This window comes from Coregonus lavaretus (assembly GCF_964263955.1).
Source record: "Coregonus lavaretus genome assembly, contig: HAP1_SCAFFOLD_145, whole genome shotgun sequence".
NCBI lineage: Eukaryota > Metazoa > Chordata > Actinopteri > Salmoniformes > Salmonidae > Coregonus > Coregonus lavaretus.
In genome coordinates, this window is record NW_028165685.1 from 252,501 (window position 1) to 265,464 (window position 12,964).

Here is a 12,964-nt window from a genome sequence, read left to right on the forward strand (position 1 = left end):
CTAACCCATATCTATACATCTCTAACCCATATCTATATATCTCTAACCCATATCTATATATCTCTAACCCATATCTATATATCTCTAACCCATATCTATATATCTCTAACCCATATCTATATACATTTACATTACATTTTACATTTTAGTCATTTAGCAGACGCTCTTAACCAGAGCGACTTACAGGAGCAATTAGGGTTAAGTGCCTTGCTCAAGAGCACATTAACGTCATTTAGCAGACGCTCTTAGCCAGAGCGACTCACAAATTGGTGCGTTCACCCTATAGCCAGTGGGATAACCACTTTACAATTTGGGGGGGGGGGGGGGGTTAGAAGGAATACTTTAGCCTATCCCAGGTATTCCTTAAAGAGGTGGGGTTTCAAATGTCTCCGGAAGGTGGTGAGTGACTCCGCTGTCCTGGCGTCGTGAGGGAGCTTGTTCCACCATTGGGGTGCCAGAGCAGCGAACAGTTTTGACTGGGCTGAGCGGGAGCTGTGCTTCCGCAGAGGAAGGGGAGCCAGCAGGCCAGAGGTGGATGAACGCAATGTCCTCGTTTGGGTGTAGGGACTGATCAGAGCCTGAAGGTACAGAGGTGCCGTTCCCCTCACTGCTCCAAAGGCAAGCACCATGGTCTTGTAGCGGATGCGAGCTTCAATTGGAAGCCAGTGGAGTGTGCGGAGGAGGGGGGTGACGTGAGAGAACTTGGGAAGGTTGAACACCAGACGGGCTGCGGCATTCTGGATGAGTTGTAGGGGTTTAATGGCACAGGCAGGGAGCCCAGCCAGCAGCGAGTTGCAGTAGTCCAGACGGGAGATGACAAGTGCCTGGACCAGGACCTGCGCCGCTTCCTGTGTAAGGCAGGGTCGCACTCTCCGAATGTTGTAGAGCATGAACCTGCAGGAGCGGGTCACCGCCTTGATGTTGGCGGAGAACGACAGGGTGTTGTCCAGGGTCACGCCTAGGCTCTTCGCACTCTGGGAGGAGGACACAGCGGAGTTGTCTACCGTGATGGCGAGATCATGGAACGGGCAGTCCTTCCCCGGGAGGAAGAGCAGCTCCGTCTTGCCAGGGTTCAGCTTGAGGTGGTGATCCATCATCCATACTGATATGTCTACCAGACATGCAGAGATGCGATTCGCCACCTGGTTATCAGAAGGGGGAAAGGAGAAGATTAGTTGTGTATCGTCAGCGTAGCAATGATAGGAGAGACCATGTGAGGATATGACAGAGCCAAGTGACTTGGTGTATAGGGAGAAAAGGAGAGGGCCCAGAACCGATCCCTGGGGGACACCAGTGGTGAGAGCACGTGGTGCGGAGACAGCTTCCCGCCACGCCACTTGGTAGGAGCGACCGGTCAGGTAGGACGCAATCCAGGAGTGAGCCGCGCCGGAGATGCCCATTTCGGAGAGGGTGGAGAGGAGGATCTGATGGTTCACAGTATCAAAGGCAGCAGACAGGTCTAGAAGGACAAGAGCAGAGGAGAGAGAGTTAGCTTTAGCAGTGCGGAGAGTCTCTGTGACACAGAGAAGAGCAGTCTCAGTTGAATGACCAGTCCTGAAACCTGATTGGTTTGGGTCAAGAAGGTCATTCTGAGAGAGATAGCAAGAGAGTTGGCTAAAGACGGCACGCTCAATAGTTTTGGAAAGAAAAGAAAGAAGGGATACTGGTCTGTAGTTGTTGACATCAGTGGGGTCGAGTGTTGGTTTTTTGAGAAGGGGAGTAACTCTCGCTCTCTTGAAGACGGAAGGGACATGGCCAGCGGTCGAGGATGAGTTGATCAGCGAGGTGAGGTAGGGGAGAAGGTCACCGGAGATGGTCTGGAGAAGGGAGGAGGGGATGGGGTCAAGCGGGCAGGTTGTTGGGCGGCCTGCAGTCACAAGTCGCAGGATCTTATCTGGAGAGAGAGGGGAGAAAGAAGTCAAAGCATAGGGTAGGGCAGTGTGAGCAGGACCAGCAGTGTCATTAGACTTAACAAACAAGGATCGGATGTCGTCAACCTTCTTTTCAAAGTGGTTGACGAAGTCATCCACAGAGAGAGAGGAGGGGGGGGGGGGGAGGGAGGATTCAGGAGGGAGGAAAATGTGGCAAAGAGCTTCCTAGGGTTAGAGGCAGATGCTTGGAATTTAGAGTGGTAGAAGGTGGCCTTAGCAGCAGAAACAGATGAAGAAAATGTAGAGAGGAGGGAGTGAAAAGATGCCAGGTCGGCAGGGAATTTAGTTTTCTTCCATTTCCGCTCCGCTGCCCGGAGCTCTGTTCTGTGAGCTCGCAATGAGTCATCAAGCCACGGAGCTGGAGGGGAGGACCGAGCCGGCCGGGAGGATAGGGGACACAGAGAGTCAAAGGATGCAGAAAGGGAGGAGAGGAGGGTTGAGGAGGCAGAATCAGGAGATTGGAGGGAGAAGGATTGAGCAGAGGGAAGAGATGATAGGATGGAAGAGGAGAGAGTAGTGGGAGAGAGAGAGCGAAGGTTGCGGCGGCGCATTACCATCTGTGTAGGGGCAGAGTGAGTAGTGTGGGAGGAGAGTGAGAGAGAAAAGGAAACAAAGTAGTGGTCGGAGACCTGGAGGGGAGTTGCAGTGAGATTAGTAGAGGAGCAGCATCTAGTGAAGATGAGGTCAAGCGTATTGCCTGCCTTGTGAGTAGGGGGGGACGGTGAGAGGGTGAGGTCAAAAGAGGAGAGGAGTGGAAAGAAGGAGGCAGAGAGAAATGAGTCAAATGTGGACATAGGGAGGTTGAAATCCCCCAAAACTGTGAGGGGTGAGCCATCCTCAGGGAAGGAACTTATCAAGGCGTCAAGCTCATTGATGAACTCTCCAAGGGAACCTGGAGGGCGATAGATGACAAGGATATTAAGCTTAAATGGGCTAGTGACTGTGACAGCATGGAATTCAAATGAGGAGATAGACAGATGGGTTAGGGGAAAAATTGAGAATGTCCACTTGGGAGAGATGAGGATTCCTGTACCACCACCCCTCTGACCAGATGCTCTCGGGGTATGCGAGAACACATGGTCAGACGAGGAGAGAGCAGTAGGAGTAGCGGTGTTTTCAGTGGTGATCCATGTTTCCGTCAGCGCCAGGAAGTCGAGGGACTGGAGGTTGGCATAGGCTGGGATGAAGTCAGCTTTGTTGGCAGCAGAACGGCAGTTCCAGAGGCTGCCTGAAACCTGGAACTCCAGGTGTGGGCTGCGTGCAGGGACCACCAGGTTAGAGAGGCAGCAGCCACGCGGTGTGGTGCGTTTGTGTAGCCTGTGCAGAGAGGAGAGAACAGGGATAGGCAGAGGCATAGTTGACAGGCTGTAGCAAATGGCTACAAAAATGCAGAGGAGATCGGAATGAAATGGGCTAAGCATCTGGGAGCGGAGAGAGCAGGGCCTCCCTCACCAAAACTTCTACCTCGGAAACTAAAATTGTTTCACTGAACCACCCGAAGAAAAAACTCTCCCAACTTCCGCCTTTGGAAATCAGAATTGTTGTGAACCACAGCGGTTCAATGTTTAAAGGAATAGACTCAACCCACTTTGTTCAGCTAGCCAACTATGACTCCATAGCCAACTAGCAGACTAGCATCCAATAACAATAACACACCGTTTAGCGCCAACACTTGGTCACAACAAACCACCAATATTGTGATAACACACTAAACAGATCATTCGTGTCTGTGTCAAGTTCCTTACATGACGCAGCAATGATTAGACGTTGGCTAGCTAGGACAAGTAAATTGTGGCAGGCAGCTTCGTGCCTCGATACTAACCCACAATTACCCACGGAAAGCTACAATAACAACAATACTAACCTACAATAAATTCAATACCTAACTACAGCTAACTACCTACCTACGATCTAATACATGGTTAAGCAAAAGTTAAACGTTGGGTAGGACTACATTACCGTTGGAACCAGCTCTCCAGCGTTGCTAATCGTTACCAATAGCTACCCGCTAGCTAGCTAGCCTCGTGCCTCGATACTAATCCACAATTACCCACGGAAAGCTACAGCAACCACAATACTAACCTACAATAAATTCAATACCTAACTACAGCTAACTACCTACCTACGATCTAATACATGGTTAAGCAAAAGTTAAACGTTGGGTAGGACTACATTACCGTTGGAGTTGCTAAACGTTACCAATAGCTACCCGCTAGCTAGCTAGCCTCGTGCCTCGATACTAACCCACAATTACCCACGGAAAGCTACAATAACAACAATACTAACCTACAATAAATACAATACCTAACTACAGCTAACTACCTACCTACGATCTAATACATGGTTAAGCTTTACTCAACACTACATGTAGCTTACCTCCTACTTACCTCCAGCCAGAGAAAAACACGTCCTCTCCCGAGCTAACTCCCACTCCACTACATATCTCTAACCCATATCTATAGATCTCTAACCCATATCTATAGATCTCTAACCCATATCTATAGATCTCTAACCCATATCTATAGATCTCTAACCCATATCTATATATCTCTAACCCATATCTATATATCTCTATCTCTGACCCATATCTATATATCTCTAACCCATATCTATAGATCTCTAACCCATATCTATAGATCTCTAACCCATATCTATAGATCTCTAACCCATATCTATATATCTATATCTCTAACCCATATCTATATATCTCTAACCCATATCTATATATCTCTAACCCATATCTATATATCTATATATCTCTAACCCATATCTATATATCTCTAACCCATATCTATATATCTCTATCTCTGACCCATATCTAGATATCTCTGACCCATATCTATATATCTCTAACCCATATCTATAAATCTCTAACCCATATCTATATATCTCTGACCCATATCTATATATCTCTAACCCATATCTATAAATCTCTAACCCATATCTATATATCTCTAACCCATATCTATATATCTCTAACCCATATCTATATATCTCTAACCCATATCTATAGCTCTCTAACCCATATCTATATATCTCTAACCCATATCTATATATCTCTAACCCATATCTATATATCTATATCTCTATCTCTAACCATATCTATATATCTCTAACCCATATCTATATATCTCTAACCCATATGTATATATCTCTAACCCATATCTATATATCTCTAACCCATATCTATATATCTCTAACCCATATCTATATATCTCTAACCCATATCTATATATCTCTAACCCATATCTATATATCTCTAACCCATATCTATATATATCTAACCCATATCTATATATCTCTAACCCATATCTATATATCTCTATCTCTGACCCATATCTATAGATCTCTAACCCATATCTATATATCTCTAACCCATATCTATATATCTCTAACCCATATCTATATCTCCATCTCTAACCCATATCTATATATCTCTAACCCATATCTATATATCTCTAACCCATATCTATATATCTCTATCTCTAACCCATATATATATATATCTCTAACCCATATCTATATATCTATATATCTCTAACCCATATATATAGATCTCTAACCCATATCTATATATCTATATATATATATCTCTCTAACCCATATCTATATATCTCTAACCCATATCTATATATCTCTAACCCATATCTATATATCTCTAACCCATATCTATATATCTCTAACCCATATCTATATATCTCTAACCCATATCTATATATCTATCTCTAACCCATATCTATATATCTCTAACCCATATCTATATATCTCTAACCCATATCTATAGATCTCTATCTCTAACCCATGTCTATATATCTCTAACCCATATCTATATATCTCTAACCCATATCTATATATCTATATATCTCTAACCCATATCTATAGATCTCTAACCCATATCTATAGATCTCTAACCCATATCTATATATCTCTAACCCATATCTATAGATCTCTAACCCCCATATCTATAGATCTCTAACCCATATCTATAGATCTCTAACCCATATCTATATATCTATCTCTAACCCATATCTATATATCTATCTCTAACCCATATCTATATATCTATCTCTATCTCTAACCCATATCTATATATCTCTAACCCATATCTATATATCTCTAACCCATATCTCTAACCCATATCTATATATCTATCTCTATCTCTAACCCATATCTCTATATCTCTAACCCATATCTATATATCTCTAACCCATATCTATATATCTCTAACCCATATCTATAGATCTCTATCTCTAACCCATATCTATATATCTATCTCTAACCCATATCTATCTCTATCTCTAACCCATATCTATATATCTCTAACCCATATCTATATATCTCTATCTCTAACCCATATCTATATATCTCTAACCCATATCTATATATCTCTAACCCATATCTATAGATCTCTAACCCATATCTATATATCTATCTCTATCTCTAACCCATATCTATATATCTCTAACCCATATCTATAGATCTCTAACCCATATCTATATATCTCTAACCCATATCTATAGATCTCTAACCCATATCTATATATCTCTAACCCATATCTATATATCTCTAACCCATATCTATATATCTCTAACCCATATCTATATATCTCTAACCCATATCTATATATCTCTAACCCATATCTATATATCTCTAACCCATATCTATATATCTCTAACCCATATCTATATATCTCTAACCCATATCTATATATCTCTAACCCATATCTATATATCTCTATCTCTAACCCATGTCTATATATCTCTATCTCTAACCCATATCTATATATCTCTAACCCATATCTATATATCTATATATCTCTAACCCATATCTATAGATCTCTAACCCATATCTATAGATCTCTAACCCATATCTATATATCTATCTCTAACCCATATCTATATATCTATCTCTATCTCTAACCCATATCTATATATCTCTAACCCATATCTATATATCTTTAACCCATATCTCTAACCCATATCTATATATCTATCTCTATCTCTAACCCATATCTCTATATCTCTAACCCATATCTATATATCTCTAACCCATATCTATATATATCTAACCCATATCTATAGATCTCTATCTCTAACCCATATCTATATATCTATCTCTAACCCATATCTATCTCTATCTCTAACCCATATCTCTATATCTCTAACCCATATCTATATATCTCTAACCCATATCTATATATCTCTATCTCTAACCCATATCTATATATCTCTAACCCATATCTATATATCTCTAACCCATATCTATAGATCTCTAACCCATATCTATATATCTCTAACCCATATCTATATCTCTATCTCTAACCCATATCTATATATCTCTAACCCATATCTATATATCTCTAACCCATATCTATATATCTCTATCTCTAACCCATATATATATATATCTCTAACCCATATCTATATATCTATATATCTCTAACCCATATATATAGATCTCTAACCCATATCTATATATCTATATATATATCTCTCTCTAACCCATATCTATATATCTCTAACCCATATCTATATATCTCTAACCCATATCTATATATCTCTAACCCATATCTATATATCTCTAACCCATATCTATATATCTCTAACCCATATCTATATATCTATCTCTAACCCATATCTATATATCTCTAACCCATATCTATATATCTCTAACCCATATCTATAGATCTCTATCTCTAACCCATGTCTATATATCTCTAACCCATATCTATATATCTCTAACCCATATCTATATATCTATATATCTCTAACCCATATCTATAGATCTCTAACCCATATCTATAGATCTCTAACCCATATCTATAGATCTCTAACCCCCATATCTATAGATCTCTAACCCATATCTATAGATCTCTAACCCATATCTATATATCTATCTCTAACCCATATCTATATATCTATCTCTAACCCATATCTATATATCTATCTCTATCTCTAACCCATATCTATATATCTCTAACCCATATCTATATATCTCTAACCCATATCTCTAACCCATATCTATATATCTATCTCTATCTCTAACCCATATCTCTATATCTCTAACCCATATCTATATATCTCTAACCCATATCTATATATCTCTAACCCATATCTATAGATCTCTATCTCTAACCCATATCTATATATCTATCTCTAACCCATATCTATCTCTATCTCTAACCCATATCTCTATATCTCTAACCCATATCTATATATCTCTAACCCATATCTATATATCTCTATCTCTAACCCATATCTATATATCTCTAACCCATATCTATATATCTCTAACCCATATCTATAGATCTCTAACCCATATCTATATATCTATCTCTATCTCTAACCCATATCTATATATCTCTAACCCATATCTATAGATCTCTAACCCATATCTATATATCTCTAACCCATATCTATAGATCTCTAACCCATATCTATATATCTCTAACCCATATCTATATATCTCTAACCCATATCTATATATCTCTAACCCATATCTATATATCTCTAACCCATATCTATATATCTCTAACCCATATCTATATATCTCTAACCCATATCTATATATCTCTAACCCATATCTATATATCTCTAACCCATATCTATATATCTATCTCTAACCCATATCTATATATCTCTAACCCATATCTATATATCTCTAACCCATATCTATAGATCTCTATCTCTAACCCATGTCTATATATCTCTAACCCATATCTATATATCTCTAACCCATATCTATACATCTATATATCTCTAACCCATATCTATAGATCTCTAACCCATATCTATAGATCTCTAACCCCCATATCTATAGATCTCTAACCCATATCTATAGATCTCTAACCCATATCTATATATCTATCTCTAACCCATATCTATATATCTATCTCTAACCCATATCTATATATCTATCTCTATCTCTAACCCATATCTATATATCTCTAACCCATATCTATATATCTCTAACCCATATCTCTAACCCATATCTATATATCTATCTCTATCTCTAACCCATATCTATATATCTCTAACCCATATCTATATATCTCTAACCCATATCTCTAACCCATATCTATATATCTATCTCTATCTCTAACCCATATCTCTATATCTCTAACCCATATCTATATATCTCTAACCCATATCTATATATCTCTAACCCATATCTATAGATCTCTATCTCTAACCCATATCTATATATCTATCTCTAACCCATATCTATCTCTATCTCTAACCCATATCTCTATATCTCTAACCCATATCTATATATCTCTAACCCATATCTATATATCTCTAACCCATATCTATATATCTCTAACCCATATCTATATATCTCTAACCCATATCTATATATCTCTAACCCATATCTATATATCTCTAACCCATATCTATATATCTCTAACCCATATCTATATATCTCTAACCCATATCTATAGATCTCTATCTCTAACCCATGTCTATATATCTCTATCTCTAACCCATATCTATATATCTCTAACCCATATCTATATATCTATATATCTCTAACCCATATCTATAGATCTCTAACCCCATATCTATAGATCTCTAACCCCCATATCTATAGATCTCTAACCCCCATATCTATAGATCTCTAACCCATATCTATAGATCTCTAACCCATATCTATATATCTATCTCTAACCCATATCTAGATATCTATCTCTATCTCTAACCCATATCTATATATCTCTAACCCATATCTCTAACCCATATCTATATATCTATCTCTATCTCTAACCCATATCTCTATATCTCTAACCCATATCTATATATCTCTAACCCATATCTATATATCTCTAACCCATATCTATAGATCTCTATCTCCAACCCATATCTATATATCTATCTCTAACCCATATCTATCTCTATCTCTAACCCATATCTCTATATCTCTAACCCATATCTATATATCTCTAACCCATATCTATATATCTCTATCTCTAACCCATATCTATATATCTCTAACCCATATCTATAGATCTCTAACCCATATCTATAGATCTCTAACCCATATCTATAGATCTCTAACCCATATCTATAGATCTCTAACCCATATCTATATCTATATATCTATCTCTATCTCTAACCCATATCTATATATCTCTAACCCATATCTATAGATCTCTAACCCATATCTATAGATCTCTAACCCATATCTATATATCTCTAACCCATATCTATATATCTCTAACCCATATCTATATATCTCTAACCCATATCTATATATCTCTAACCCATATCTATATATCTCCATCTCTAAAAGGGTCTGATGTCAGCGGTGCTGTATCATCGGAACTGTAAGACTCTGTTAGGGGAGAACTTTGGCGGCGTCTTCAATGAGCTGCTGGTGTTACTTCCAGACACGGGGAAACAGCGGGAGCTGCTGAAGGCCCACGCAGACGACCGGGCCATGGAGAGACCAGGAGGCGGCGGGGCCAGGAAGAACAAGAAGAGCGCCTGGCAGACCCCCTCCAGCGCTAACGCTAACGCAGCCGCACTGGACTGCCAGGTGTGCCCCACCTGCTGCCAGGTGCTGGCCCCCAAAGACTTCAACTCCCATAAGACCTTGCACCTGGGGGACAACGAGGACTTCCCCTCCCTGCAGGCCATCAGCCGCATCATCAGCTAGCCCTGGCCCCGAGGACGGACACGCGCACTGCCCAATCACAGCCCTGCCTGTTGCCATTCGGGGGGGGGGGGGGGAGCCTGTTTCCATGGTGACCATGGCCACAGAGGATGCTGGGGTAGTAGTGTATTTGATGGCGAGGCTGGGATCAGCAGGAGGATGAACTGAATTCTGAGCTAAAGGTTGCCAGATATTGAGCTGACTCCCGGTGTGACTCCGGCTGGACCTGGCACCAGCCTGGCAACCCGACCCTGGAGGACCCTACAAGTACCACATGTTGGTGAATTAATAAGAAGAATGATTCTATATAATTTTCTTTATTTTTCTCTCTCTTCTGATCTCCATCAAATGTCCATGAGGTTGATAAAGTGTTGAAGGAGTGGTTCATTTATCAGGGTTGATGAGTGTTTATTAAGTTAAACCCCATAGAGACTGACTGTCCGGAGGAACCTGGTTAAAAGGTAGAGGTCTACTGTCAGGGCTGTGGAGGGTCATCAGATGGGAGAAGTCTGGAGGGAGTCAGACTATTTGGGACGATATGTAGCTGTGGGGAGGGACACTGCTGGTTCTCCTGTTTCTCTTCTGTCTCTCTCTTCTAACCCACAACCAGTCTGTAACCCCCACAACCAGTCTGTAACCCCCACAACCAGTCTGTAACCCCCACAACCAGTCTGTAACCCTGACAACCAGTCTGTAACCCCCACAACCAGTCTGTAACCCCCACAACCAGTCTGTAACCCCCACAACCAGTCTGTAACCCCGACAACCAGTCTGTAACCCCCACAACCAGTCTGTAACCCCCACAACCAGTCTGTAACCCCGACAACCAGTCTGTAACCCCCACAACCAGTCTGTAACCCCCACAACCAGTCTGTAACCCTGACAACCAGTCTGTAACCCTGACAACCAGTCTGTAACCCTGACAACCAGTATGTAACCCCCACAACCAGTCTGTAACCCCCACAACCAGTCTGTAACCCCCACAACCAGTCTGTAACCCCCACAACCAGTCTGTAACCCCCACAACCAGTCTGTAACCCCCACAACCAGTCTGTAACCCCCACAACCAGTCTGTAACCCCGACAACCAGTCTGTAACCCCCACAACCAGTCTGTAACCACCACAACCAGTCTGTAACCCCGACAACCAGTCTGTAACCCCCACAACCAGTCTGTAACCCCCACAACCAGTCTGTAACCCTGACAACCAGTCTGTAACCCTGACAACCAGTCTGTAACCCTGACAACCAGTATGTAACCCCCACAACCAGTCTGTAACCCCCACAACCAGTCTGTAACCCCCACAACCAGTCTGTAACCCCCACAACCAGTCTGTAACCCCCACAACCAGTCTGTAACCCCCACAACCAGTCTGTAACCCCGAAAACCAGTCTGTAACCCCCACAACCAGTCTGTAACCCTGACAACCAGTCTGTAACCCCCACAACCAGTCTGTAACCCCCACAACCAGTCTGTAACCCCCACAACCAGTCTGTAACCCTGACAACCAGTCTGTAACCCCCACAAGCAGTCTGTAACCCTGACAACCAGTCTGTAACCCCCACAACCAGTCTGTAACCCCCACAACCAGTCTGTAACCCCCACAACCAGTCTGTAACCCTGACAACCAGTCTGTAACCCCCACAACCAGTCTGTAACCCCCACAACCAGTCTGTAACCCCCACAACCAGTCTGTAAAATCAGAACATTTCTGTTTGCCCCATTTTGATTAAACAGCTTTCTTGCTTTGGTCCCTTCTATTTGTCCAAGTAGTGTTGCAGGAGGTCCTAGTCTGTCTCCTACTGTAGTACTCTAAGTGATAAGGGAACAGGGGTATAAAGGCTGGGACATGGGGGGGAAAGGATAAGGGAACAGGGGTATAAAGGATGGGACATGGGGGGAAAGGATAAGGGAACAGGGGTATAAAGGCTGGGACATGGGGGAAAAGGATAAGGGAACAGGGGTATAAAGGCTGGGACATGGGGGGGAAAAGGATAAGGGAACAGGGGTATAAAGGCTGGGACACGGGGGGGAAAGGATAAGGGAACAGGGGGTATAAAGGCTGGGTCATGGGGGAAAGGATAAGGGAACAGGGGTATAAAGGCTGGGACATGGGGGGGAAAGGATAAGGGAACAGGGGTATAAAGGCTGGGACATGGGGGGGGGAAAGGATAAGGGAACAGGGGTATAAAGGATGGGACATGGGGGGAAAGGATAAGGGAACAGGGGTATAAAGGCTGGGACATGGGGGAAAGGATAAGGGAACAGGGGTATAAAGGCTGGGACATGGGGGAAAGGATAAGGGAACAGGGGTATAAAGGCTGGGACATGGGGGAAAAGGATAAGGGAACAGGGGTATAATGGCTGGGACACGGGGGGGAA

The 12,964-nt window shown here is 41.8% G+C and overlaps 1 protein-coding gene across 1 annotated transcript in view; it reads left to right on the forward strand.

Annotated features, from left to right (window-relative positions):
• The window catches only part of LOC311115601 (E3 ubiquitin-protein ligase ZNF598-like), a 74,725-nt gene extending 62,392 nt beyond the window's left edge, over positions 1–12,333 (forward strand). Inside the window, exon 11 of the mRNA XM_084190762.1 lies at positions 10,221–12,333. Within this exon, the coding sequence (XP_084046888.1) occupies positions 10,221–10,586 (366 nt within the window). The 3' untranslated portion in view covers positions 10,587–12,333. The remainder of the gene's footprint in view (positions 1–10,220) is intronic.
• Positions 12,334–12,964: the final 631 nt, after the last annotated feature.